The sequence below is a fragment of the Anomaloglossus baeobatrachus genome, chromosome 8 (genome assembly GCF_048569485.1).
Source record: "Anomaloglossus baeobatrachus isolate aAnoBae1 chromosome 8, aAnoBae1.hap1, whole genome shotgun sequence".
In the NCBI taxonomy this organism is placed as follows: Eukaryota; Metazoa; Chordata; class Amphibia; order Anura; family Aromobatidae; genus Anomaloglossus; species Anomaloglossus baeobatrachus.
This window is the reverse complement of record NC_134360.1, coordinates 184,676,151-184,703,565: the sequence shown is the minus strand read 5'-3', so window position 1 is coordinate 184,703,565 and position 27,415 is coordinate 184,676,151. Positions and strand designations below refer to the sequence as shown.

At 46.9% G+C, this 27,415-nt stretch overlaps 1 protein-coding gene across 8 annotated transcripts in view; it reads right to left on the bottom strand.

Annotated features, from left to right (window-relative positions):
- SH3GLB1 (SH3 domain containing GRB2 like, endophilin B1) overlaps nucleotides 1–27,415 on the bottom strand; it is an 81,467-nt gene that overhangs the window by 30,402 nt on the left and 23,650 nt on the right. For 2 of the 8 annotated variants that reach the window (XM_075322299.1, XM_075322300.1), the window contains exons 3-5: nucleotides 26,501–26,629; nucleotides 17,672–17,805; nucleotides 14,279–14,371 (exon numbers count right to left, since the gene is read on the bottom strand). In XM_075322299.1, the coding sequence (XP_075178414.1) occupies nucleotides 14,279–14,371; nucleotides 17,672–17,805; nucleotides 26,501–26,629 (356 nt within the window). Of the gene's footprint in view, nucleotides 1–1,855; nucleotides 2,039–4,098; nucleotides 4,189–14,278; nucleotides 14,372–17,671; nucleotides 17,806–26,500; nucleotides 26,630–27,415 lie in introns of all 8 variants that reach the window. The other 6 variants (XM_075322292.1, XM_075322293.1, XM_075322294.1 and 3 more) reach the window with 6 other exon arrangements.

The window sequence follows — 27,415 nt, the reverse complement described above, 5'->3', positions numbered from 1 at the left end:
TGCTGGCGCCGAGCAGAAGCACAGAGTGGATGGGTAATGGTAAAGTTGAGAATTATTTGACAGCACCTTCTATTACATATGAGAAACCCCCACCACATTCAGGTTGCATGCTATATGGAGGGAAAATTTGCATGGAGAGAGAAGGCCTGCACTGCAGGTCATTACGTGACCTCACCGACATGTAAACTATAAAACAAAAGCTATGCAAATCAGGACCGATCTAGTAATATTAGAGATAAGCAAATTGATTCCAGCAGCCGTGGTCTGGCATCATGGCCGGTCCTCCATGGCATTCGGTCTTCAACTCTGCATCCTAGCGCTTACCGTGTTTCCCCGAAAGTAAGACCGAGCAGGAGTTTTCAGGGAGGTTTAAATATAAGACAGCCCCTGAAAATAAAACCTAGCTGCGGTCAATAATAAAGTGTCATACAGCGGTAAAAAAGTTAAAGACACTGCAGGACACTTCATTAGACAGCGGACAACCCCAAAAGAGAAGAGAGAAGACCCCCGATCATACTCACCAGACGCCGTAGGAGGTGAGTGCATCAAGGTCCTGCGGCGGAACACACACACACACACACACACACACACACACACACACACACACACCTACACACCTTCCGGAACCTGCCGGAGGATCACATGGCCGGTAGCATGTGGTATCTCCGGATGTTGTTAGTATTTGCGCGCGATTGTAGCGGTATGTGCGATATAGTGAAGGTGTGTGAGTGTATGCTGTCTGATGTGTGACTGTTCTGATGTGTGAGTGTCGGCCAGACGCAGGGGAGTACAGCTGCTGGGAGGTCAGAGGGAGGAATGATGTCGTACATACGTACGTGTGTATTTTCTATGAGTGTCAACCAGATGCAGGAGAGGTGTGCAGCACACCTGCTGGGAGATCACAGGGAGATCTGGGAGCCATACAGAGGCTCGGGGCTGGTAAGTATGACGATCCTGGGAAGGGCGTCTGCTTTTTGTGGGGGGAAAACTGACCCCCTACTATGTCTCCTCAAGAATAAGACACCCCCTGAAAATAAGACCTAATGCTTTTTTCAGGGGAAAAAAAAAAAAAAAATTATAAGATAGGGTCTTATTTTTGGGGAATCCGGGTACTAGTCTCTGCGCCCCCAGAAGCACCCAGGATGCCGGCTGCTAAGGAGGAACGGCTCGGACCCCAGACCAGGGTTGTGCAGATAGATTTGCTCAGCTCTATTATAGATCAGGAAATAAGATTATGGTGTAACATCTGTGGGAAAATGCAAAATAAATTAGATGTAAAAATGGGGGTTTGAGTGCTTCATTCTCAATGTATACCAATTGTATGCAAGACCTATGGGTTTCTACGTTAACAGACTACAATTAAACCCTTAATAACCAGAACCTGCCATCATTTTTAACTCCATACAACTGTGTGAATGGAGTAAGGCTATGTGCACACGCTGCAGACATTTTCTGCACCAGATCTGCATGCTATGACAAAAAAAAGTGTTAAAACCAGATGCGGTTTTGATGAGGTTTTGGTGCAGTTTTTTGGGCCATCAAGAAAGTTAATGAATTTAAGTCAATGAGTGGAAAAAACGCTGCTAAACCTGACCAATAATTGAGATGCTACAGATTTATTCTGCATCAAAATCTGCACCAAAACCGCATGAGAAAAACTGCACTGTAAATCTAAAATCCCATAGACTTTGCTGGCTTCAGGCGAGGCATGCAGATTTTGATGCAGATTTCTGAAAAACTGCAGCGTGTGTACAGGACCTAAAACCACTTGATAAGATGGACATATATTCATCCTCGCCATTTAGGTCATGAAACGAGATCGCAGCAAAACCCAAGTTGCGTGATTGTTACCAACACTACAAACTTTCTTGCTGTTCTGTGGTTGTAAGTAAAGGAAAGCCCAGCGGATCCAGGGGTGAGACGCTGAGAACAGATCGGACCACATGAAGTCATATACAAGTACTTGTCTCGGCCATCGGGTCCCTCGTGCCTGGCAGCGGGAAGGTCGTCCTACATGGAGGGTGCTGCACTTTGGCTGCTTGCAGTAGTCATTTTATAGGGCAGTGAGAAGAGAAAGATACACACAGTGTGAACAGCTTAACACACCACAGGACCCTTCAGCAGATGTGACACTACAAGTCCCAGCACTCTGGGAGATGCGGAGTCCTAAAAGCTGAATGAACTGTCCAGAAGACATGAGAGGGTGATCTATGGAACAGATGGAAAGCCCGCATAGGAACACTCACTGTATAGGAACACTCACTGTATAGGAACACTCACTGTATAGGAACACTCACTGTATAGGAACACTCACTGTATAGGAACACTCACTGTATAGGAACACTCACTGTATAGGAACACTCACTGTATAGGAACACTCACTGTATAGGAACACTCACTGTATAGGAACACTCACTGTATAGGAACACTCACTGTATAGGAACACTCACTGTATAGGAACACTCACTGTATAGGAACACTCACTGTATAGGAACACTCACTGTATAGGAACACTCACTGTATAGGAACACTCACTGTATAGGAACACTCACTGTATACACTACAGGAAGGCTAGACTAATCGAGAGAAAACATTATCTATAGGACCATGGATGAGCGTGGCCTCTCCTGCAGTGCAGAGTGATGGCGAGTAATGGTGCATGTAACAATAGAGTGTATTGGGTTCTGAAAAAAAAAAAAAAAAAAGGTGAGTGGGGTACGAACACCTGAGACCCCCATTGATGAGCTGTTCTCAGCTCCTATTAAAGTGAGTGGAGTTTTGCAGTCTCGGCTCCATACACTGTTTATATTCAGCTACCGCAGATGCTGAGAACAGCAGATTGATGGGGGTCTGACATGCCAGACCTCCACTGATCTGATGGGTACTTTCACACATCCGGATTTTTGCTCTGCGGCACAATACGGCGTTCTGCAGAAAAACCGCAACCGGCTTTTGTAACGCCGATTGCGGTTTTTTTTGCATTGACTTACATTAGTGCCGCATTGTGCCGCAGGGGCTTGCGTTCGGTCCGGTTTTTGCCGCATGCGGCAGATGTAGCCGATGCGGCGGCCGGATCGAACGTACCCTGCAACGTTTTTTGCTCCGGCAAAAAACACCGCATCGCGCCGCATCCGGCCGCTGCGGCGCATTTTTCAATGCATCCCTATGGAGGCCGGATGCGGCGCGATGCGGAAAAAAACGCATCCGGTCGCCGCATGCGGTATTTTCCACTGCGCATGCTCAGTAGCATGCCGCAACCGGAAAAAAACGGACCGGCCGCATGTAAAAACTTATGCAAAGGATGCGGTGTTTTCACCGCATCCGTTGCATAGTTTTCACAGCCGGATTGAGCCGCAGGGCTCAAACCGGATGTGTGAAAGTAGCCTTAAGGCTGCTTTCACACAACAGTTTTTTGGCATCAGGCACGATCCGGCGAAAAAAAAACTGATGAAACTGATCCGTTTTTTTGCCGGATCCGTCGCATCAGTTTTTTCCATCAGTTACTTCAGTTTTTTGACAGATCAGGTGTGATTCTGAGCATGCTCAGTTAAAAAAAAACAAACAAAAAAAAACAAAAAACACGGATCTGGTGACCAGATTCGTTTTTTTGTCGCATTACGCCGGATCCGGCGTCCATAGGCTTCCATTATAAAACATGCCGTACGGCGCCGGATCCGACGAGATCCGCTTTTTTTTTTGCCGGACACAAAAATGTTCACTTCAACGTTTCATCCGGCCGCCAGACAAGTACATTTTGCCAGATTCGCCAAAAAACCCCCCAAAAAAACGGATAAAACGCAAGGCCATCCGGCGCTAATGAAAGTCTATGGGGGAAAACACTGATCTGGCGGCAACAGACGCCGGATCCGTTTTTTTTTAGTTTTTGCCGGATTGTGCCTGATGGCAAAGAACTGATGTGTGAAAGCAGCCTAACAAATCCAAGGATAGGTGCACAACTCATTTAATGTATCACACAGTGATTTTACTGATAGGACTTTGAAGTTTCATTTTATTGGAAACAAAACCCCGGCCGCCTGCTCTGCAATGCAAGAGAAAGCCCGGTACATGGAATGAAGTGGTGACGGGAGGCCAACAAACCTGTAGCCACTTTACATGCAACACGCCGAGCATGTAAGACAAATTTACCATAAAGCTGGCATCCCGCTCAGGCTCAGAGGTGTGTAATTGCTTAAGTGCAAACATACAAAAGGAAGAAAAGGGGAGAAAAAAAAAAAAAAAAAAGAAATGGACTGTAAGGCAAGGATCTGTTCACTGTATGAGAAGGAGAAAGTCATTACAGTCTGCAGGTTACAAGTCTACAACCAGGACATTGGAAGGGAAAAAAAAACAAAAAACATCAGAAATTCAATTAACGCATACTAACCTCTTAATGGCAACCAATACAACATTTTACTGACCTCGGGGGAGAAAGAAATTTACCATCTTCCAAATGGATTAAAAGGGAACCAATCACTAGAATTTTCGAATATAACCTAAAGCCGGTGCTATACTGGCACTATCAGGCTAATTCTATACATACATGTAGTGGTCAGCTCGGATGTTTAGGTTTTGAAATCGAAGAAAGTAAAGTTTATAAAATTAGCTGCTTGAGTGACAGCAGCTGAAGATCAGATAATATCTGGGGGGAATTCATAGTTATCCCCTCCTCTGTTAGAATTAGCATATTATACAAACGATTTAACTTTTCACTTCCAGGACCTGTGGTGAGGTAATACCCATGTGACCAGAAGAAGCGGGGCCTCAGCCAATAGGAAAATGTTGCTTCCTGATAGCTTTGTTGGCAGAGACCCCGCCCCTTCTTGTCACATGGGTATGACCTCACACAGGTCCTGTTAGTGAAAAGTTGCATCGATTGTATAATACTTATGCTAATCCTAAAAGGGGGAGGGGATAGCTATGAATTCCCCCCAGATATTATCTGATCCTCAGCTGCTGTCACTCAACAAGCTGATTTTATAAACTTTACTTTCTTGGATTGTAAAACCTAAACATCTGAGCTGACCACTACAGGTATGTATAGAATCAGCCGGATAGTGCCAGTATAGCACTGGCTTTAGCTTATATACGAAACTCTTGGTGATTGGTACGCTTTAAGGATGTAGCAGGTGTCAGATGTATACCACAGCCGATATCCTGCTCCATGTAAGTGACGCACCCTAGGGCTTTGGGGGTACTCTGTCCTGGGCCTTGTATTCACTGGGACTTATCACTGGGTGGCCGTTGCGTGGATCCATAACCCTGGGGGTCGCTTGAAAAGGGGTCTTGTACAAGGGACAAAAAAAAGAAAGTGTTTTTCGTGACACCACTTGTGGTATGCGGCTATATGGGGAAAGTCTCACTGATGGGGCTGGTGGTATTGGGCAGCTTAGATGTGGTGGCTCTCTGTAAGTAGAACTAGGCCCCAGGGGAGGATGAGGGTGGGTGTCGTATTGTGGTGCAGATGTATAGGAAGGATTCAGTCAACACAGGGGCTGCAGTTTAACTTGTGCTTTACTCGCTGGTTTGGAGTGTCTGCAACACGGCTGCTGCTGGTCTCTACCGATCCGGTATTCCCTTTGTTCCAGTGCCAGTGTAGTGAACTGGTGAGCTTTACTTCCATGCACCCGTCTGTAGTTGGTGGGTCCCTGTGGCCTGGAACATTTTGGGGTCCCCTTCTGTTGTCCTTATCCTGGCCCGTATGGCAGGCAGCTTGAACATCTCTTGGGTTGGACCTCTGTCCCTGTTCCCAGGTTCCCTCTCTGCTGCTGTGCCCAGGACACTAACATTGGTAAGGTCTTGATGGTCCCCTCACCGGGCAGATTGTTATCAGGTGAGCCTGAAGCATCTTCCTGAACTAGGGCTCTGTACCCCGCCGGTGCTCGGTCCAGTGAGTACTCATACCGTACTCTCACTGGCAACCGTACTCCCTTTTACTCAGTCACTTTACACTTTCCGTCTGTGTACTGACTTCTGACTGAACGTCTTACTGACTTTACGTCTTCCGACTGTCTAACAAGATGTCAGTCTCCCATCACTCCACTGACTAGCCCCTCCTACTCCCAGATTTCTGACTTGTGGATTGGACGAGTCCCAACCAATAGGTGGCCAGCCATCAGTCCCGTCTCTAGCCTGTCACCCAGTCTGGGGAAAAGGGCATGGATGTGTGCATTTGTATGTTATTTACCGGCACTGGTCTTCCAGGAATCCGGGGTTAGATGTAGTACTTTGTGGCACCTGACGCCTCAGGGGCGCCACATTAGCATTGTCAGCGGTTGGGTCCGTTTAAATATGGGATGAGCCATCGGATGTCCATGATGGGTAATGATTCCAAGAGAGACCTGCTCTGCACCCTAATGGTAGCATGCCTCCTTACTAGATTATTAAGTGTGTGCACAGAGACTGATACTAGACGGATGAGTAACAATTACCAATGTGAATCTTCACCTCCTATTAAAAGATGTAAAAACAAACAAACAAAAAACTAAAACAAAACAGTAAACTGAAAGTTTATCAGGACAGGGCAGAGGTAGGGAGGTGATCTGGGGAGAGGATCCTGCTGAATGCACACAATCTCCCCCAGTGATAAAAGATTTACCAGGTATAAGCCAGTTTAATGTTATAACACTAAGGCTATGTGCGCACTAGACCGTTTTTCCCGCGGATTTACCCGCGGATTTGCCCCGGAAATTTCTTGAGAAATGTCTGCAATCTTTGTGCAGACATTTCCCATGAAATTCAATGAGAAAAAAAAATAGCTGTGCGCACTGTGCGGATTTTTCTCAAGAAAATTTCTTGAGAAAATTTTCTCGAGAAACTTTCTTGAGAAAATGTGCATGTCCATTAATTTCCGCAGGTACCGGGGGTATTCCGGGGGTATTCCGCAGGTAGCAATGATGTGCGGTATACCCCCGGAATAGCCGCGATTTACCTGCGGTAATGCCCATCGCTGCCTGCGGTTTTGCAGGAAGCGATGTCATTATGCCAGGAAGAGGAGCAGAGGAAACACACGTCGCACTCCCTGGACGCCGCACAGAAGCACTTCCGTGCGACCTCCAGGTGTCTGTGCAGTGTGTGTCCTGCTCCGGCCTCGCGGCTGCCTGCACTGCAGGGTGTCAGTGTCTGGCCGCAGTGTCAGCAGCCTGTCACGCGGCAGCGCAGGCAGACACTGACATCCTGCAGTGCTGGGAGCCGCGGGGATGACGATCGCTGCTGTCAGGAGGTGAGATCATTACCTGCTGTGACGATCTGCTGCCTCCTGACGTCACCGCGGTCACTGCTGTCTATGCCCGTCTCGCGAGCGGCCCGAGACTGTCACTAGCGGTGACGTCACGGGCTCTCGCGATAAGTCAGTGACAGCGCTGACGTCAGCAGTACAGGAGATGATCACAGAAGGTAATGATCTTATCTATGCTCCTGATGGCAGCGCTGGTCATCCCCTGCAGTGACCTGAGCTGACCTATTGATGTTCGCTCAGGTCACTGCATTGCTCTCCCAGCCAATGGGGAACATTCTGTTCTTCATTGACTGGGACAGTGACTATGGTATGGATCGCCGTGCCCCCCCCCCCCTTATTGGATTACGCCGGACGTGGAATTGATTGTGCTCTTTTCAATAAATTGGTTAAAGAGGGAATGTTTTGGGGAGTGTTTTTTCAAATAAAACTTTTTTTGTTGTCTATTTTTTAATTATTACTGACTGGGTTGGTGATGTCGGGTATCTGATAGACGCCTGACCTCACCAACCCCAGGGCTTGATGCCAGGTGACATTACACATCTGGCATCAACCCCATATATTACCCCGTTTGCCAACGCACCAGGGCGCGGGATGAGCTGGGGCAAAGCGCCAGGATTGGCACGTCTAATGGATGCGCCACTTCTGGGGCGGCTGCGGCCTGCTATTTTTAGGCTGGGGAGTGTCCAATAACAGTGGACCTCCCTAGTCTGAGAATATCAGACCCCAGCTGTCCGCTTTACCTTGGCTGGTGATCCAATATGGGGGGGACCCCACGTTTTTTGTTTTAAATTATTTATATAATTTAAAATAACAGCGTGGGGTGCCCACTGTTTTGGATTATCAGCCAAGGTGAAGCTGCCAGCGGTGGTCTGCAGGCTGCAGCCGTCTGCTTTACCCTAGCTGGCTACAAAAAATGGGGGGACCTCACGTCATTTTTTTTTAATTATTTATTTATTTTATGGCTAAATACAAGGCTAAGCACCCTTTAGGCTACTTTCACACATCCGGCTTGAGCTCTGCGGCTCAATCCGGCTGTGCAAGCTATGCAACGGATGCGGTGAAAACACCGCATCCTTTGCATAGGTTTTTCCTTTGCGGCCAGTCCGGTTTTTGCCGCTTGTGGCATGCTACTGAGCATGCGCAGTGGCAAAAACCGCATGCGGCGGCCGGATGCGGTTATTGCCGCATTGCGCCGCATCCGGCTGCCATAGGCATGTATTGAAAAATGTGCCGCATCGGCCGAATGCGGCGCGATGCGGTTTTTTTTGCCGCACGAAAAAACGTGCCAGGCAACGTTCCATCCGGCCGCCGCATCGGCTACATCTGCCGCATGCGGCAAAAAACGGACGGAACGCAAGGCCATGCGGCACAATGCGGCACTAATTAAAGTCTATGCAGGAAAATCGCAACCGGCAGCAAAAAAAAACGGTTGCGATTTTCATGCAAAGTGCCGGATTGTGCCGCATTCCAGAAAGCGGAGGTGTGAAAGCAGCCTAAGTGCCACATGAAAGTCACTAAAGGGTGCCAGCTTAGAAAATGCAGGGAGGTGGAACATTATATAGGTTTTTCTCATCTATCTATCTATCTATCTATCTATCTATCTATCCCTCTATCTATCTATCTATTCATCTATCTATCCCTCTATCTATCTATCTATTCATCTATCTATCCCTCTATCTATCTATCTATTCATCTATCCATCTATCCCTCTATCTATCTATCTATCTATCTATCCCTCTATCTATCCCTCTATCTATCTATCTATCTATCTATCCCTCTATCTATCTATCTATCTATCCCTCTATCTATCTATCCCTCTATCTATCTATCTATCCCTCTATCTATCTATCTATCTATCCCTCTATCTATCTATCTATCCCTCTATCTATCTATCTATCTATCCCTCTATCTATCCATCTATCCCTCTATCTATCTATCTATCTATCTATCTATCTATCCATCTATCCCTCTATCCCTCTATCCCTCTATCTATCTATCTATCCCTCTATCTATCTATCTATTCATCTATCTATCCCTCTATCTATCTATCTATTCATCTATCCATCTATCCCTCTATCTATCTATCTATCTATCTATCTATCTATCCCTCTATCTATCTATCCCTCTATCTATCTATCTATCTATCTATCCCTCTATCCATCTATCTATCTATCTATCTATCTATCCCTCTATCTATCTATCTATCCCTCTATCTATCTATCTATCTATCCCTCTATCTATCCATCTATCCCTCTATCTATCCCTCTATCTATCCCTCTATCTATCCCTCTATCTATCCCTCTATCTATCCCTCTATCTATCCCTCTATCTATCCCTCTATCTATCTATCTATCCCTCTATCTATCCATCTATCCCTCTATCTATCTATCTATTCATCTATCCATCTATCCCTCTATCTATCTATCTATCTATCTATCCCTCTATCTATCTATCCCTCTATCTATCTATCTATCTATCTATCCCTCTATCCATCTATCTATCTATCTATCTATCTATCCCTCTATCTATCTATCTATCCCTCTATCTATCTATCTATCTATCCCTCTATCTATCCATCTATCCCTCTATCTATCCCTCTATCTATCCCTCTATCTATCCCTCTATCTATCCCTCTATCTATCCCTCTATCTATCCCTCTATCTATCCCTCTATCTATCCCTCTATCTATCCCTCTATCTATCCCTCTATCTATCCCTCTATCTATCCCTCTATCTATCTATCTATCTATCCCTCTATCTATCCATCTATCCCTCTATCTATCTATCTATTCATCTATCCATCTATCCCTCTATCTATCTATCTATCTATCTATCCCTCTATCTATCTATCCCTCTATCTATCTATCTATCTATCTATCCCTCTATCCATCTATCTATCTATCTATCTATCTATCCCTCTATCTATCTATCTATCCCTCTATCTATCTATCTATCTATCCCTCTATCTATCCATCTATCCCTCTATCTATCCCTCTATCTATCCCTCTATCTATCCCTCTATCTATCCCTCTATCTATCCCTCTATCTATCTATCTATCTATCCCTCTATCTATCCATCTATCCCTCTATCTATCTATCTATCTATCTATCCATCTATCCCTCTATCTATCTATCTATCTATCTATCCCTCTATCTATCTATCTATTCATCTATCTATCCCTCTATCTATCTATCTATTCATCTATCCATCTATCCCTCTATCTATCTATCTATCTATCCCTCTATCTATCTATCCCTCTATCTATCTATCTATCTATCTATCTATCCCTCTATCCATCTATCTATCTATCTATCTATCTATCCCTCTATCTATCTATCTATCCCTCTATCTATCTATCTATCTATCCCTCTATCTATCCATCTATCCCTCTATCTATCCCTCTATCTATCCCTCTATCTATCCCTCTATCTATCCCTCTATCTATCCCTCTATCTATCCCTCTATCTATCCCTCTATCTATCTATCTATCTATCTATCTATCTATTCATCTATCTATCCCTCTATCTATCTATTCATCTATCCATCTTTCCCTCTATCCATTATCTGTCTATCGATTATCTTTATTATTTATTGCAGGGACAAACCTGCGGTAAATCCGCGGTAAATCCGCGGCAAATTCGCGGCAAATTCGCGGCAAATTCGCGGCAAATCCGCGGCAAATCCGCGGCAAAAACGCATGCGGATTTGGTGCGGATTTTTTCCGCAGGTCCGGAAATCTTTCACTGGCAGAAGTTTCTCAAGAAATTTTCTTGAGAAACTTCACATTTCTAGTGCGCACATAGCCTTAAGGAGTTTTCCAGCGTCTTGCACTTCTGCTTCCGAAGTGAATAGGGGCTGCTGAATACCCTGTGCACAGTAGTTAGAACTGTACACGTGTACATACCCGTCAGACATGCCCAAAGCCTTTGGGGGACAGTTCGTACGACCTACTGACAAAGGCTGCAGAGCCGACCAGGATCCGCTAGGACACAGAACCTACCCGGCAAGCCTGTTAGCCTGGTCATTTCCTGAGGGTGTGCATGCCTTTATTATCATATACTCAATGTACAATCAGAAAGATAATGCAAAAAAATAAGAGGCACAGAAGAGCTACTCAATAAAGAGCAAAAGACTTGATAAGTAAGGCTGCATGAACATTCATCACTTCTTACAGTCTGGCTAGAAACCTTTATTATTTACTTCTGTGGGATGAAGACGTGGCCCCGGTGATGTGCTGATCCCACAGATATATGGCACGTTTCAGTACAACTCTGACCATCACGGGGCAATCACAGACATAGGCCGATCAGCACACATGGTGGCCCATGGCTGAGCTTGACCACATATGATGGCCGGGGATCGGCCAGATGCAGCTGCGGCACCGTACTCCCCTAAAGGGAGTATTCAGAAGCTGAAGAGAAGGTATGGTGAAACAAAATATACCGTATTTTTCGCTTTATAAGACGCACCGGATTATAAGATGCACCCCAAATTTAAACAAAAAAATTAAAAGAAAAAAAAAAGAAAAATGGGGTCCGTCTTATACTCCGGTGTTCTCTTACTGGAGGGGGGCAGCAATGGTGGTGAAGCGGGGTCACAGGAGGCACAGGTTGTGCTGGCAGGCGCGGCAGGTCAGTGGTGGCAGGGTCCGTGGGGTGGCAGGAGCCGTGGGGTCCGTGGGGTGGCAGGAGCCGTGGGGTCCGTGGGGTGGCAGGAGCCGTGGGGTCCGTGGGGTGGCAGGAGCCGTGGGGTCCGTGGGGTGGCAGGAGCCGTGGGGTCCGTGGGGTGGCAGGAGCCGTGGGGTCCGTGGGGTGGCAGGAGCCGTGGGGTCCGTGGGGTGGCAGGAGCCGTGGGGTCCGTGGGGTGGCAGGAGCCGTGGGGTCCGTGGGGTGGCAGGAGCCGTGGGGTCCGTGGTGGCGGGTGCAGAGTGTCCGCGGTCCCGGTTCAGTGGTAACAGCGGCGGCAACTGCTCAGTGGTGGCAGCGGCGGGGACTGCACAGTGGTGGCTGCGGCGACCGCTCAGTGGTGGAGCAGACGGATGCAGTGTTTTCCCAGTGTGTCCGCGGTCCCGTTTCAAGTAATGGCGCCCGGAGCGACGCATGCGCAGATGGAGCTCTCATCCAAGAGCTACACCGGCGCCATCATTTGAAAGTGGCACCGCGGACAACTGGTAACTTGCTGCACAGCCGCCCGCCCCGCACGCACAGAGTGGCAGCCAGCAGGCTGCCCGCCCACCCTGTGTGCAAGCGGCCGGGTACCTGTGCTTGCGTGCGGTGGCAGCCGGGTACCTGTGCTTGCGTGCGGTGGCAGCCGGGTTCCCGTGGCTGTGTGAGGGCGGCACCCGGCTGCCGCCCGCACACGGCACCCGGATGCCGCCCGCACACGGCACCCGGATGCCGCCCGCACACGGCCATGGGTACCTGGCTGCCACTGCACGCAAGCACAGGTACCCGGGCTGCCGACCACACACACCGCACCCGGCTGCCGCCCGCACACAGCCACGGGTACCCGGCTGCCACCGCACGCAAGCACAGGTACCCGGCAGCTTGCATGCAGCCACAGGCACCCGGCAGCTTGCATGCAGCCACAGGCACCCGGCCGCCCGAGCGCCTCAGACAGGACCCCCCCCAGGTACCGCTATACAAGACGCACCCCCCATTTTCCTCTCAAATTTTTGGGAGGAAAAATGCGTCTTATAAAGCGAAAAATACGGTATATATCAAAACACTCACATTTAAAAAAAACAAAAAAAAACAGCAAGTAGTTTTAGCAAAATTGCCCTACACAAAATAATATCTGCACACCAAAAATAAAGAAAAAAGCCAAACAGTATTGAACAATTTGGCACAAACACGAGCAGAGCCCCCCAAAACCACTACTTTTTCCACACAGGAGAGCATGACCTAAAGCAGTTAGAGTCTAATCTATTACTAGAGATACCCCTGTAATATGGGCAGTCACAGAAGAGAGGCAAAAATTGTATTCTGTCATCTCTACTACCTCCCATAGACGTCTGGAGCAGGGGGTGTACATGTGCAGCCGTCATTACATCGGCCATCCAGATGACTGTTAGTAAGACTTCTCTCAGTGAGGGATGTCCCCAACACTCAACAGCAAAAAGTGTACGAGTGGAATTTGCAGGTATATGTTGGGAAATCCTCCTGACACCCAAGTATGCCATGGTAAAGCCATGCAGTGGCATAGGTCACCTCCGGCTCCCTTTCAAAGCTGGTGTGAATTGGTTGGAGCAACCATCAGCCACAGCAGTGGTCCAGCCGTCTGTGGCCGCTGTACAGGAGCCCTGGGAACCCACGGCATCCACAGCTCCTCTTTTAATTGGCTGGCTGGCGCGACGTCACATATGCGTTATGCTACAAGGATGATGATGATGATGTTGCGCTAGGTCGGACAATGGTAAAACTAAACACACACCTGCGTATGTGGTCAGGTAAGGGGCAGTTCTCCCGAGTAATCTGTGGCCAATGGATTGAGTAATGTGAATTAATTTGAGCAAATTCTAGTCTAACAAAAATAAATAAAAATTACACCGTGTCCCATACAGCATTTTTTTTCTTTTCAGGAGGTCACCAGCATGACGAAACCCAAAAGGATATGGCGTTTGTCCTCGGTCAGGAGAATGGGCTCTTCTGCACAAGTTTGCCACATATATTGGGACTCTGCCAGTTAATGCAGTGAAATATAAGGGGGCTTCCTGTGATGGAGATTCCCTGCTGATAATGACTTTCTATAATTTCCCTTTATAATCATACATTAAGAAATGCAAGAAAAATAGCCATGATGGTTCAGATAGCCCCTGAGACGTAATCTAGGGCGAGTCCCAGGCATTGTCCCTGCTAGATGGAGGTCAGCTATACACTGAGCGCAGAGCCTTTCTTCTTGCTCACAGAGGACGGCGTCTATAAAACAGGAATCTGGGACGTTCCCATTGTTTGACCACAACGAGCACATGTTGTCAGGTCAGCTATTCTGACGTTTTAACCACAGGAGGGTTTTTTCCACTCATTTGTCACAGCGTCTACTTACTGAGGCTCTGGCTTCTGCAACTTTGGCTTTTTTCAATCGGGTCTTTGCAGCATCCAGATCCAACCTTTTATTCTGTAACAGCTTCCGTTCTCTCTGAGGAAAGTGAAAATTCAGAGAGCAACATTACTACATCTGCTGCATAACTGCTCAATAAGCAATATGAGAAATAAAATCTGGGAAATGGGGAAAAACTGATGACAAACAGGTCAGGGAAGGCAGCACAGCGGTGTATCCGATGAAAGCTGAATCACAAGAAATGCCAAGTATAGCAGCCGGGGAACAGCAGACTGAGCTTCTGGGGAGAGCGGCAGAGCGGGCAGCCGGGGGAGGACGGCACAGCGGGCAGCCGGGGGGAGGACGGCACAGCGGGCAGCCGGGGGGAGGACGGCACAGCGGGCAGCCGGGGGGAGGACGGCACAGCGGGCAGCCGGGGGGAGGACGGCACAGCGGGCAGCCGGGGGGAGGACGGCACAGCGGGCAGCCGGGGGGGGGGGGGGGGGGAAGGACGGCACAGCGGGCAGCCGGGGGGGGGGGGGGGGAGGACGGCACAGCGGGCAGCCGGGGGGGGGGAGGACGGCACAGCGGGCAGCCGGGGGGGGGGGGGGGGGGGGGGGGAGGACGGCACAGCGGGCAGCCGGGGGGGGGGGGGGAGGACGGCACAGCGGGCAGCCGGGGGGGGGGGGAGGACGGCACAGCGGGCAGCCGGGGGGGGGGGGGGACGGCACAGCGGGCAGCCGGGGGGGGGGGGGACGGCACAGCGGGCAGCCGGGGGGGGAGGGGACGGCACAGCGGGCAGCCGGGGGGGGGGGTGGGGAGGACGGCACAGCGGGCAGCCGGGGGGGGGGGGGGGAGGACGGCACAGCGGGCAGCCGGGGGGGGGGGGGGGAGGACGGCACAGCGGGCAGCCGGGGGGGGGGGGGAGGACGGCACAGCGGGCAGCCGGGGGGGGAGGACGGCACAGCGGGCAGCCGGGGGGGAGGACGGCACAGCGGGCAGCCGGGGGGGGAGGACGGCACAGCGGGCAGCCGGGGGGGGGGGGGGGGGGGGAGGACGGCACAGCGGGCAGCCGGGGGGAGGACGGCACAGCGGGCAGCCGGGGGTGGGGAGGGTATGACAGCAGAAAGCGAGCAGCCGGGCGGGATGGGACGACGACAGCAGAGCGAGCGGCTGGGGGAAAGCAGATTTTTTTTTATATAGTATATCAGACCACACTGTAAAAGCAATATTTTAATTAAACCAACTCCACCTGTTACATTTAAAGGGAACCCGTCATATGAAGAAAAAAAAAAAAAAAGCGCTATTAACCTGCAGATATGAGGTTATCTGCATGTTAATAGCATTCTGAGCTTGCCCAATGCCTGCACTTAGAGCCCCACTGCCAGGAGGAAATTAACTTTATTCCTACTGACAGCTTTTGGCTTCCAGTCATAGGGGAGGCGTTGGCATCGGTTCAGTCACCCCTCTGTATACAGTGAACACAGCTGTAACCACACACCTTGCACTGCCTGACAGTCGGTTCAATGTAGGGCTGCCGGTCAGTCCGTGCGGGGGCACAGTTACAGCTGCCGCTCACTGTATACAGAGTGGTGACTGAACCAAAGCAGCGCCTTCCCTATGACTGGAAGCCAAAAGCTGTCTGGGGGAATAAAATTAATTTCCTCCCGGCAGCAGACTCTCAGGGCAGGCATCAGGCAAGTTCAGAACGCAATTAACCCCATATCTGCAGGTTATTAGCTTTCTTTTTTTTTTACATGACTGGTTCAATTTATCAGTGGGGGAACTAGCCCTGGTGGCTGCACATAAAATAAAATGTACAAGACCATCCATGATTTTCGGTTCAAATACAGGTTGTAATAAGCAGAGGCCTGTATAATAAGTGGATAACTAGAACAGTACTTTCCCAATTGTTTGCGTAAAAAATAGTACAGGTGAATATAGGAAGCTTTTTAATACATTTCTTTAGGCAAATATGCTTCTTTCTCTACTTATGAGTATGGTTGAGTACCTAACTATTTGTACTCACTATACTCATAACAAGTACTGTCTAATACTCGCGTATTCATTCCGAAAAGCGTGTGCAATGCAAGTCAAGGGGGAAAACTCGAAAAAGTAACGAGTTACCTGAATTCCGCACTATTCGCTATTCGTACGAATAGTACAGCATTCAGGTTACTCGTAACATTGCATGTTTTCCTTATTGACTTGCATTGCACACGCTATTCAGAATGAATCCGCGGGTATTAGACAGTGCTCGTTATGAGTATAGCAAATACAGTTAGGTACTCGCTCAACTCTACTTCTGAGCCACTTCATCCCCTCACCTGTGAATTGACTAGCCACTAAATAAAAAAAAAAAAAAAAAAAAAAAAAAAAAAAAAAAAAACACACATCGGAAAACCATCTTGGTCAAGACAAGACAGACTGCCGACCCAGTGAGGAGTCAGGTTACACCTCCTATTACACTCTATGGAAAGAGGTGGGTGGGGAAACAGTAATAACTAGAAAACAGGAAACTAGAGATACAGAAAGACTGCTGAGCATTCTCACAAGTCTTTTACCCTCACCCCAAAGCTGGAATCCCATTTACACTGCTCAGTATGCATAATATCCTCTATGCCTCTACTACTTCTCACATTGTGCTACCTAAAAAAAAATGAAGACCAGAAATCCCTTTCTATGTGCTGTGCATGGAAGACATTAGCTAGGCTCCTATCTCCAGCTCAGAGTCTACTGCAAGGTAAGAGATCGAGCCTCCACAGGGGAAGACGTAAGATACAAATCATATATTATTGATACGATTATAAAATAAAATGGGGTACACTCACTAGCACCAATCCGTGACTATAGTCAAGTTGTCCATCAGTGCAGGAAGTGATGACACCCCTTTCACAAGTCACCTGGCCACCACTGAAGCCTTTGATGGTCCAGTAGTCATGAGCCTACAAAAGTGACTTAGTGGCTTATCTGATAATCATTTGCGGTCAACATCACCGCTGAAGCTAATCACAGGTCTCAGCAGTCAGAAGACTAAAAGAGGAGTGTCATTGCTTCCAATATTGGCAAAAACCACTCAAGCAGCCTCATCTGTGGCTACAGGGGTTAAAGCCAAGGACTGATCACAAATACTCATTATCATAGCACAGAGACATTTAGAGGGAGACTGGCTGTGTTACCCCAGGCATGAAGATAAGAACTTACAAGAGGCGTCAATGGAACAAAATGTATCCAAAATAGTCAACGGGTAAGTAGTGTAGTTTTTCACAGGAAACATTACTTTTCACTATCCCTTCAGAACTTGCTCAACAGGAATGTGACGGCTGCCTGAGTCACTGGGTGACGGCTGGAGACAATGCCGCAGGGACACGAGCGAGGTCTGCCCCATGCTATACTCACAGATATGGTTTTATAATCTCCTTCTATAAAATTCCTAAAGGGAGTGAGAAAGTTAATGGCTCCCGTCTGTACAAGTTCCCGGTGAGCTCCTCCTATTCGCTTCTGCGTTTCCCCGCATTTAATGAGAGCATTTCCTGAAATACAAAGAGACTGCGTTACCCACACAAAGTAAGAGACCAATCCAAGCATCAATGACCACCCCCCCATAGAGAAGCACATGCGAGACCACCATGTATGTCAGGACCACTGCCATTCTGGGATACGCTGCACATTATATAACAAAGTATCATTAGAAACCCTGAAGACCTCAATGGACGGCAGCTGCCGCGGACCTGGTGCTCTGTGCAGGAAGGATATTACACACTAAAGCAATGTTTTGTACGGAATGTATAATCATTAGGCTCAGTTCACACCTCCTGGTGCGGTCTGTTTTTTCCTTCAACCACACACCAACCCATAGTTTCATTGATCCATACACACATCAGTAATAATCAATGTGTCTTGTGCGCGAGACTGTGAATGTCTTATTTTCATCCGTTTTTCATATAGGACTTGACCATTTAAAAAGGGGTATTCCCTTCTTTAAAATTTCATCGCAATATGTAGCAATAATAATAAATATTAATAAAACATTAGTAAATACCTCCATGGAGTATAGTTCTCCTGATTCACCATGTCTCTTACCTCATGTACAGGACCTTAGGTATCCATGGTTATGACCATGCATATAGTCAATTAGTTGCTCATGGTCATAGGTAAATTATGAGTAAAATGGAAATTGTTCTTTATTTTATTTAACTACTGACAACAGGTCTCCAAATTTCAAAACAATACATTTTGTATTTATTTTCTGAAAATAAGAACGGATTAAAAAAAAAAATGCATTGCTTCCAGACCTCAAATATTGCAAAGACGACAAGTTCATAATCATTTATAAACAACAATACTAATGTTTTAACACAGGAAGAGTTCAGAAATCAATATGACTATCCATCTTCCTCTTTATTACATTCCAGAGGTTTTCAGTGGGGTTCAGGTCTGGAGATTAGGCTGGCCATGACAGGGTTTTGATAGGGTCCTTCATCCACACATTGTTTGACCTAGCTGTGTGGCATGGCACATTGTCCTGCTGGAAAAAACAGTCCTCAGAGTTAGGGAACATTGCTGAGCAGAAGGAAGCAACTATTTTTCCAGGATAACCTTGTATGCAGCTTGATTCATACGTCCTTCGCAAAGTTTAAACTGCCCAATTCCAGTCTTGCTGAAGCATCTTCCAAATTTCACAGTGGGTGCAAGACACTGTGGCTTGTACGCTTCTCCAGGTCTCAGTCTAACCATTAGATGACCAGGTTTTGGGCAAAACTGAAAAGGACAATGCACCATGCCACACAGCTTAACCCCATTGTAAACCTCTGGAATGTAATCAAGAGGAAGATGGATAATCACAAGACATCAAACAAAGAACAACTGCTTACATTTTTGCACCAGGAGTGGCATAAGGTCACCCAAAAGCAGTGTGAAAGACTGGTGGAAAGCAGCCAAGACGCATGAAAGCTGGGATTAACAATCATGGTTATTCCACAAAATAATGATTTCTGAACTCTTCCTGAGGTAAAACATTAGAATTGTTTATAAATGATTATGAACTTGTTTTCTTTGCATTATTTGAGGTGTGAAAGCAATGCATGGTTTTGTTATTTGGACCATTTCTCATTTTCAGAAAATACAAAAGTTTATTGCTTGGAAATTCAGAGATGGTCAGTAGTTTATAGAATAGAAGAACAATTTACATTTTACTCAAAAATATACCTATAAAGAGAAAAATCAGAAAAAAAAAAAAAAAAAAAACCTGAAAAATTTTGCAGTGGTCTCTTCATTTTTGCCAGAGCCAGCCAACCATCCAAAAATAACCCCTCCGTTTTTCTCAGATGGTATGAGTATGTTCACAGTTTGCTTTTAGCAAAGTATTTTATATTATGCAATTAAGAAGCTCCCTTTTACAGTACCAGAAAATTCTGAGAGCTTACTTCGTGCCTAAATTTGATAAAAAAAACCCCAAAAAAAAAAACTTAAATGAAAAAGTCACAAGCAAAACAAAAGCATAAAAATGAAGCCATGTCAGGGGACCGACCTTTAACCCTTCATGGCCTATGTATGGGGGAGTAAGATACATTTCAAAATACAAGTGCATCTCAGTAAATTAGAATATCCTCAAAAAGTTAATTTAATTTCAGTAATTCAATACAAAAGGGAAATGCATATATTATATAGAGTCATTACACACAGAGTGATCTATTTCAAGTGTTTATTTCTGTTAATGTTGATAATTACAGCTTACAGCCAATGAAAACCCAAAAGTCATTATCTGGTTCAGTAGGCTACACAATCATGGGGGGTTGGGAAGACTGCTGACTTGACAGATGTTCATAATGCAGTCATTGACTCACCCCACAAGGAGGGTAAGCCTCAAAAAGGTCATTGCTAAAGAAGCTGGCTGCTCACAGAGTGTTGTATCCAAGCATATTAAATGGGAGTTGGGTGAAAAGGAAAAAGTGTGGTAGAAAAAGGTGCACAAGCCACCGGGATAACCACAGCCTTGATAGGATTGTTAAGAAAAGGCCATTTAAAAATTTGTGGGAGATTCACAAGCAGTGGACTGCTGCTGGAGTCAGTGCTTCAAGAGTCACCACACACAGACGTATCCAGGACATGGGCTACAAGTCTCACATTCCTTGTGTCAAGCTACTCGTGACCAATAGACAATGCCAGAAGCGTCTAACCTGGGCCAAGGAGAAAAATAACTGGACTGTTGCTCAGTGGTCCAAGGTGTTGTTTTCAGATTAAAGTAAATTCATTTGGAAATCGCGGTCCCAGAGTCTGGAGGAAGAGTGGAGAGGCCACAATCCAAACTGCTTGAGGTCAAGTGTGAAGGTTCCACAATCAGTGATGGTTTGGGGAGCCATGTCATCTGCTGGTGTAGGTCCACTGTGTTGTATCAAAACCAAATTCAGTGCAGCTGTCTACCATGACATTTTAGAGCTCTTCATGCTCCCCTCTGCTGACAAGCTTTTGGACATGTAAATTTAATTTTCCAGCAGGACTTGGCCCCTGTCCACACTGCCAAAAGTACCAATACCTGGTTTAATAACCACAGTATCACTGTGCTTGATTGGCCAGGAAACTCCCCTGACCTAAACCCCATAGAGAATCTATGAGACACCAGACCCAACAATACAGACGAGCTGAAGGCTGTTATCAAAGCAACCTGGGCTTCCATAACTCCTCAGCAGTGCCACAGGCTGATCGCCTCCATGCCACGCCGCATTGATGCAGTAATTCATGCAAAAGGAGTCCTGACCAAGTATTGAGGTATTTACTGTACAGATTTTTCAGAAGGCGCCAACATTTCTGAGTTTAAAAATCATTTTTACAGTTGGTCTTATATAATATTCTAATTTTCTGAGATAATGACTTTTGGGTTTTCATTGGCTGTAAGCCATAATCATCAACAATAACAGAAATAAACACTTGAAATAGATCCCTCTGTGTGTAATGACTATATAATATATAGGAATAGATCCCTCTGTGTGTAATAACTATATAATATATGCGTTTCTTTTTGATGATATTCTAATTTATTGAGATGCTCTTGTACTTCTTACAGGTCTAAGAAATGCGTCAGTTTCTGATGCTGTTCCAGATCCATAGTGCAGTATGGGAGCTGTGCCCCTCAGTGGTGATCGTGTTCTCGGCTCTCCACAGACCCGCACGTGACGTCACACAGCACCAAGACTAACGAGCCAAACTCACAGGATAAAACTTCAGGATGGCTGACATCATACTGAGCAATGACAGGAATCCGATGCTCACATGTCACTGACAGCATTGTGCACACCAGTCATTACTGCCATTAATACCAACACTATGTCAGTAAGCCTCTACTGTAATGCAGCCGGTCCGGGTTCTGGTATTTCAGGTCTGGAGCTGCACATGGTGCCATTTGCGCTTTAAACAATCCTAATGCAAGGTGAACACACCAATGTGAACAAACCGCTTTAAAAAAACAAACCCTTCAGCTAAATATAAGGCTATGTCCCCATGATCAGGAGACATTTTGACGCTGCAGAATTTTGGCACCATGTCCACCCCTTAGTTTTCTTGCGTTTTCTTGTCTGTTTGGTGTGTCATCCTTTAAATAAAGCGGTTATGTTGGTGACTCTTCTTGGCTTGGACAGGCTTAGGTGCACATTATAGGCGTTTGAGGAGTTTCTGCTGCATAAAATGCACCAAAACATGACTGTGCATTATATTTATCTGCAGAATTTCTGCTGGAGGAACCTTGTAATTCCAGGACTGCAGACGCCAGAAGAGACTGGGACCGCAAGTTTATGCCCGTCACAGCAAGCTTTCAGAAGTTGCTAGTATTGTGTGGAACAGTGCATAAACGTCCTCCAGAAAGAATGTATAGCGAGAGTCTCTGAACTTTCTGCTTTGTCCAGATGAACATGTGACCACTGCAGCAAATCATCCCCGCAGCCTGCGATTGCCTGCAGCAGTCACATTCTTGTCCAGCCAGAAAACGAAGGGCAGAGCGTGATGAGGCACAGAGGCAGTGCTGGAAAAAAAAGAGTTTTGGGGATAGTTGCATGCTGGGTGTGTTTTAGGCCTGTTTCAGACATCAGTGATTCTGGTACATATGTGAGTTTATATACGTACCAGAATCACTGACATACGCAGACCCATTATAATCAATGGATCTGCTCACACATCAGTGATTTTTCACTAACCGGGTCTCTGTGTGGCGTACACGCATGTCCGTGTGCTCTGCACGGAGACATGTCAGTTTTTTCTGGCATCACTGATGTCCCATGGACTACACTATGGTGTGATCTGTGAAACACATACCAGAAAAACACATACATTGAAAATAAAAAGCATTGTCAACTCACCCGTCTCCAGTGATGCTGTGTTCGGAAGCTGCTCTCTGCTTCTTCCTGGCCGGCTTATTACTGGTATGCATATTCATGTATGCAGCCAGAGCCGACCCGGAAGTAGCTGCAGAGGTGAGAGACAGCGGCGGCCGGATGCAGCAAAGCCAGAGAGGTCAGCACTACGGACAGCAGGAGCAGGGACAGGTGAGTATACGTCCATGTGCAATCACGGAGTACGGATCACGTATCATGGATTGCACATGGACAACCCACGTATACCGTGAATCACAGCACACAGAGGGTCATAAACGTTTTTTTACACGTCAGTGAAAAACGTCTGTTTTTCACTGACGTGTAACACAGGCCTTACATAGTTTTCAGGGCTGGACAATGGCTTTAAATACACGAGAAACTTCTTTTAAAAAGAGAACGTCAGGAATTTGGTTTTAGTGTTTTTAATATTTGTAAACTGTGTGATGTGGGCCTAATTTTCTAGATTAAGGCTATGTGCGCACTAGGCGTTTTTGCCGCGTTTTTAGCGGCGTTTTTTACCGCGTTTTTGTGCTGAAAATGCAGTGACATTGCTTCCCCAGCAATGTCAATGGGTTTTCAGAAGTGCTGTCCTCACACAGCGTTTTTTTTTTAGCTGCGTTTTTGTGGTGACCACAAAAACGCAGCATGTCAATTATTTCTGCGTTTTCCACTGCGTTTTTCACTCATTGAATTCAATGAGATGTTAAAAACGCAATGAATAACGCATATAGCCGCGTTTCTATGACTAAAAACGCAGCTATAAACGCAAGGGGTGGGCACTACAGTGACGTGTACAGGAAGAGGATTCCTTCTGTTGGTAAACACAGAAGCAGGAATCCTCCCGGTACCGTCACCGCTGCGTCCACCTCCCGTCCTGTGCATGTCAGCTCCGTGCGGCGCCATGTCTGGGCGGGAGGTGGAGGCAGCGGCGAAAACCAAAGTGAACAGTAGAAAAAAAAAAAATGTCATATACTCACCTGTCCGCAGGGTCCCGGTGCCATGCCCGCTCCCATCTCCTCCCGGTCCCGCCGCTCTGGCTGTGTGCAGTCTCCCCGGGGCAGGACCTTGCTTGCAGGACCTGGCGGTGGATCACCTGATGCAGTCACCTGACGCATCAGCTGATCGCGGTGTCGCCGGCTTCTTCGCGCCCGGCCGGCTATCAGCTGATCCTGCCGTCAGGGGACTTCATCAGCTGATTACCGGCAGCTCCGGCAGCGATCGTATAGGATCAGACTCCTGTCCAATCGATCGCTCCAGGAGCTGCCGGTAATCACCACAGCACATAAGTGAGTATTATTTTTTTTTTTTTCTACTGATGCATCAGCTGATTGTATAATCGGCTTTTATACAATCAGCTGATGTGTGATGTGATTCAGGCACTTGATCCTGACACATCATCTGATCGCTTTGCCTTCCAGCAAACCGATCAGATGATATTGGATCCTGATTGGACGGCGCGGGACCCTGACCCAGGATTACTGCGGAGGGGGGTTTATTTCAATAAAGATGGAGTCACTAATTGTGTTGTGTTTTATTTCTAATAAAAATATTTTTCTGTGTGTTGTGTTTTTTTTTTATCATTACTAGAAATTCATGGTGGCCATGTCTAATATTGGCGTGACACCATGAATTTCGGGCTTAGGGCTAGCTGATAATATACAGCTAGCCCTAACTCCATTATTACCTGGCTAGCCACCCGGCTTCAGGGCAGCTGGAAGAGTTGGATACAGCGCCAGAAGATGGCGCTTCTATGAAAGCGCCATTTTCTGGGGTGGCTGCGGACTGCAATTCGCAGTGGGGGTGCCCAGAAAGCATGGGCACCCTGCACTGTGGATTCCAATCCCCAGCTGCCTAGTTGTACCCGGCTGGACTCAAAAATTAGGCGAAGCCCACGTCATTTTTTTTTTTTTTTAATTATTTCATGAAATAATTAAAAAAAAGGGCTTCTCTATATTTTTGGCTCCCAGCCGGGTACAAATAGGCAGCTGGGGGTTAGGGGCAGCCCGTACCTGCCTGCTGTACCCGGCTAGCATACAAAAATATGGCGAAGCCCATGTCATTTTTTTTTTTCTTTTTGGGCAAAAAACTGCATACAGTCCTGGAAGGAGGATGCTGAGCCTTGTAGTTCTGCAGCTTCTGTCTGCTCTCCTGCATACACTAGTGAATGGAGGATGCTGAGACTTGTAGTTCTGCAGCTGCTGTCTGCTCTCCTGCATACACTAGTGAATGGAGGATGCTGAGACTTGTAGTTCTGCAGCTGCTGTCTGCTCTCCTGCATACACTAGTGAATGGAGGATGCTGAGACTTGTAGTTCTGCAGCTGCTGTCTGCTCTCCTGCATACACTAGTGAATGGAGGATGCTGAGACTTGTAGTTCTGCAGCTGCTGTCTGCTCTCCTGCATACACTAGTGAATGGAGGATGCTGAGACTTGTAGTTCTGCAGCTGCTGTCTGCTCTCCTGCATACACTAGTTCTGCAGCTGTCTGCTCTCCTGCATACAATGAACATTTTGAAGAAGGAAATGACATCAGACCTTTTTTTTTTTTTTTCATCAACAATCTTTAATGGCATTGTGCACTGATTAAAAACGCAGTGAGTAAAAACGCAGCAAAAAACGCACCAAATCGCGGCAAAAACGCATGCGTTTTTGCCGCGTTTTTTTAGCCGCGGGTGCGTTTTTTAGACAAAAACGCACATAAAAACGCAGCGTGAAAAAAACGCCTAGTGCGCACATAGCCTAAAAGGGAACCTGTCAGCAGAAATTTTGCGCTAAACCTAAAAGATTCCCCCTCTGCAGCTCGTGGGCTGCATTCTAGCAAGGTTCTTGTTATTGTGCCCCCTTTTAGACCAAAATAAATACTTTATAAAGTGGTACCTTTTCCTATGCAAATCTTGTTAATCGTACACGGAGGCGGGCTGTCTGGTGTCCGTTATTCTGCCTCCTGCTGCTTTACGCCGTCCCCCACCCGCTCAATTTCATACCTCAGGACGCCGCCCAGTGCACCCGAGGTCTCGCACATGCGCCGTGCCACTCTAGCGGGACTCTGCACAGTGTGACGTGTTGCGCAGGCGTGAGATTATGAGCGGCGCTGCGATTTTCATCAGCAAGTACCTGCCCATATTCTCGTGACCGCGCTTTTCACTCTGCCTCCACCGTTATGCTGCTCCGCTCCTCCCATCTATTTCCTGCTCTAGGGCAAGATGGGAAAGAGGTGACGTGGGGTCATCTGGCCAGCGCTTGTGCAGAATGGTGGAGGCAGAGGGGGAAACCGCGGGCATGAGATTATGGACGAGTACTTGCTGATGACAATCACAGCTCCGCCCATAATCTCACGCCTGTGCAATCACATCACCAGCGGTCACACTGTGCACAGTGCTCAGTCCCGCGAGAGTGGCACGGCGCATGCGCGAGACCTCAGGAGCACTGGGCAGCGTCCTCAGGTATGAAATTGAGCGATGGAGAACGGTGTAAAGCAGCAGGAGGCAGAATAACGGACACCAGACAGCCCACCCCCATGTACAATTAAGATTTGCATAGGAAAAAGGTACCACTTTATAAAGTATTTATTTTGGTCTAAAAGGGGCACAATAACAATAGGAACCTTGCTAGAATGTAGCCCACGAGCTGCAGAGGGGGAATCTTTTAGGTTTATTGCAAAATTTCTGCTGACAGGTTCCCTTTAAAAAAAAATCATGGTCTACAAAGATTATCTTCTGTAAATGGATCAAAATAATAAGTACAAAAAGTGATTGTAAAGTGCACAATAAGGCGTTCACTAATGACAGCAGATGACATATGCTGTGTGGGACGCGGCTCGCTCTTCCAGCTGTGTAACCTTCAGCTATGGCCATCGCAGATACTCACCGTATGCTGTTCCTGGACCAAATTCACTCCCCGCATCAATCATGTACTGGGACAGCTGCTCCTGATTATTTAAGCGGCTGGGTGCTTTTCTGTCTAGTTTCTCATAGACAAACTCTTCTATCCTGGCATCTAAGAAAATGAAGAAACGAGACCAGCAAGTTAGGAAATGGTCACAGGATGGAGGCCTAGAGCCATACTGGACAGACAGTAACCAGCGATGAGAATCTGTACACAGATACAATGAGATAGATGGGTTCTCTAGGCATATAATATTGATGACCCATCATATCCACACATTGTGCGGCTCTGCTCCGCTCACATCTGCTGCTGATGGACCAGATAACAGCAAATAGCATATCCTTAATAGGGGTTATCCAGCCTATGAAGTTCTAGAAAACCAATATAAGTTTTCTATATGCAGACTACAGATTTACATAGAAATGATGAGAGGTAAGCTACAGAATGCATTAGTCAGGTCATCTACATAATCAGTGGCACAGTGGTCCATGGCCAAGCAGCTCCCAGTACTATTCCTGCAGGGACCCCATATCTGTATATAATAGAAGTCATTGCTTTCCCCAATAATTTTAATTTGAGCACAGCCACTGACGAAAGAGCGGAGATAGTGCGCGCTCTCCCAATGTCCTCTGCCAGTCAGCAGAAGGCGGCCTATACACCACACCGCACTATTACACCACAGCAATGTAGGATGTAGCAATGCATAACGGTTCTCTAGCATCACTTTATTGATGGGGAGGAAAGAAAACTGTACGGGACATCTCAAGTGAAGGGACTTGTTCACTGAAAATTTTAACCAATGTCCACAATGCCACGTACATCCCAAATTGATCAGTAGCCCCCTTCCCATCCTCCACATTCTTCTTCAAAAAGCACAAGGTTAAGTTAGGGAAGAAG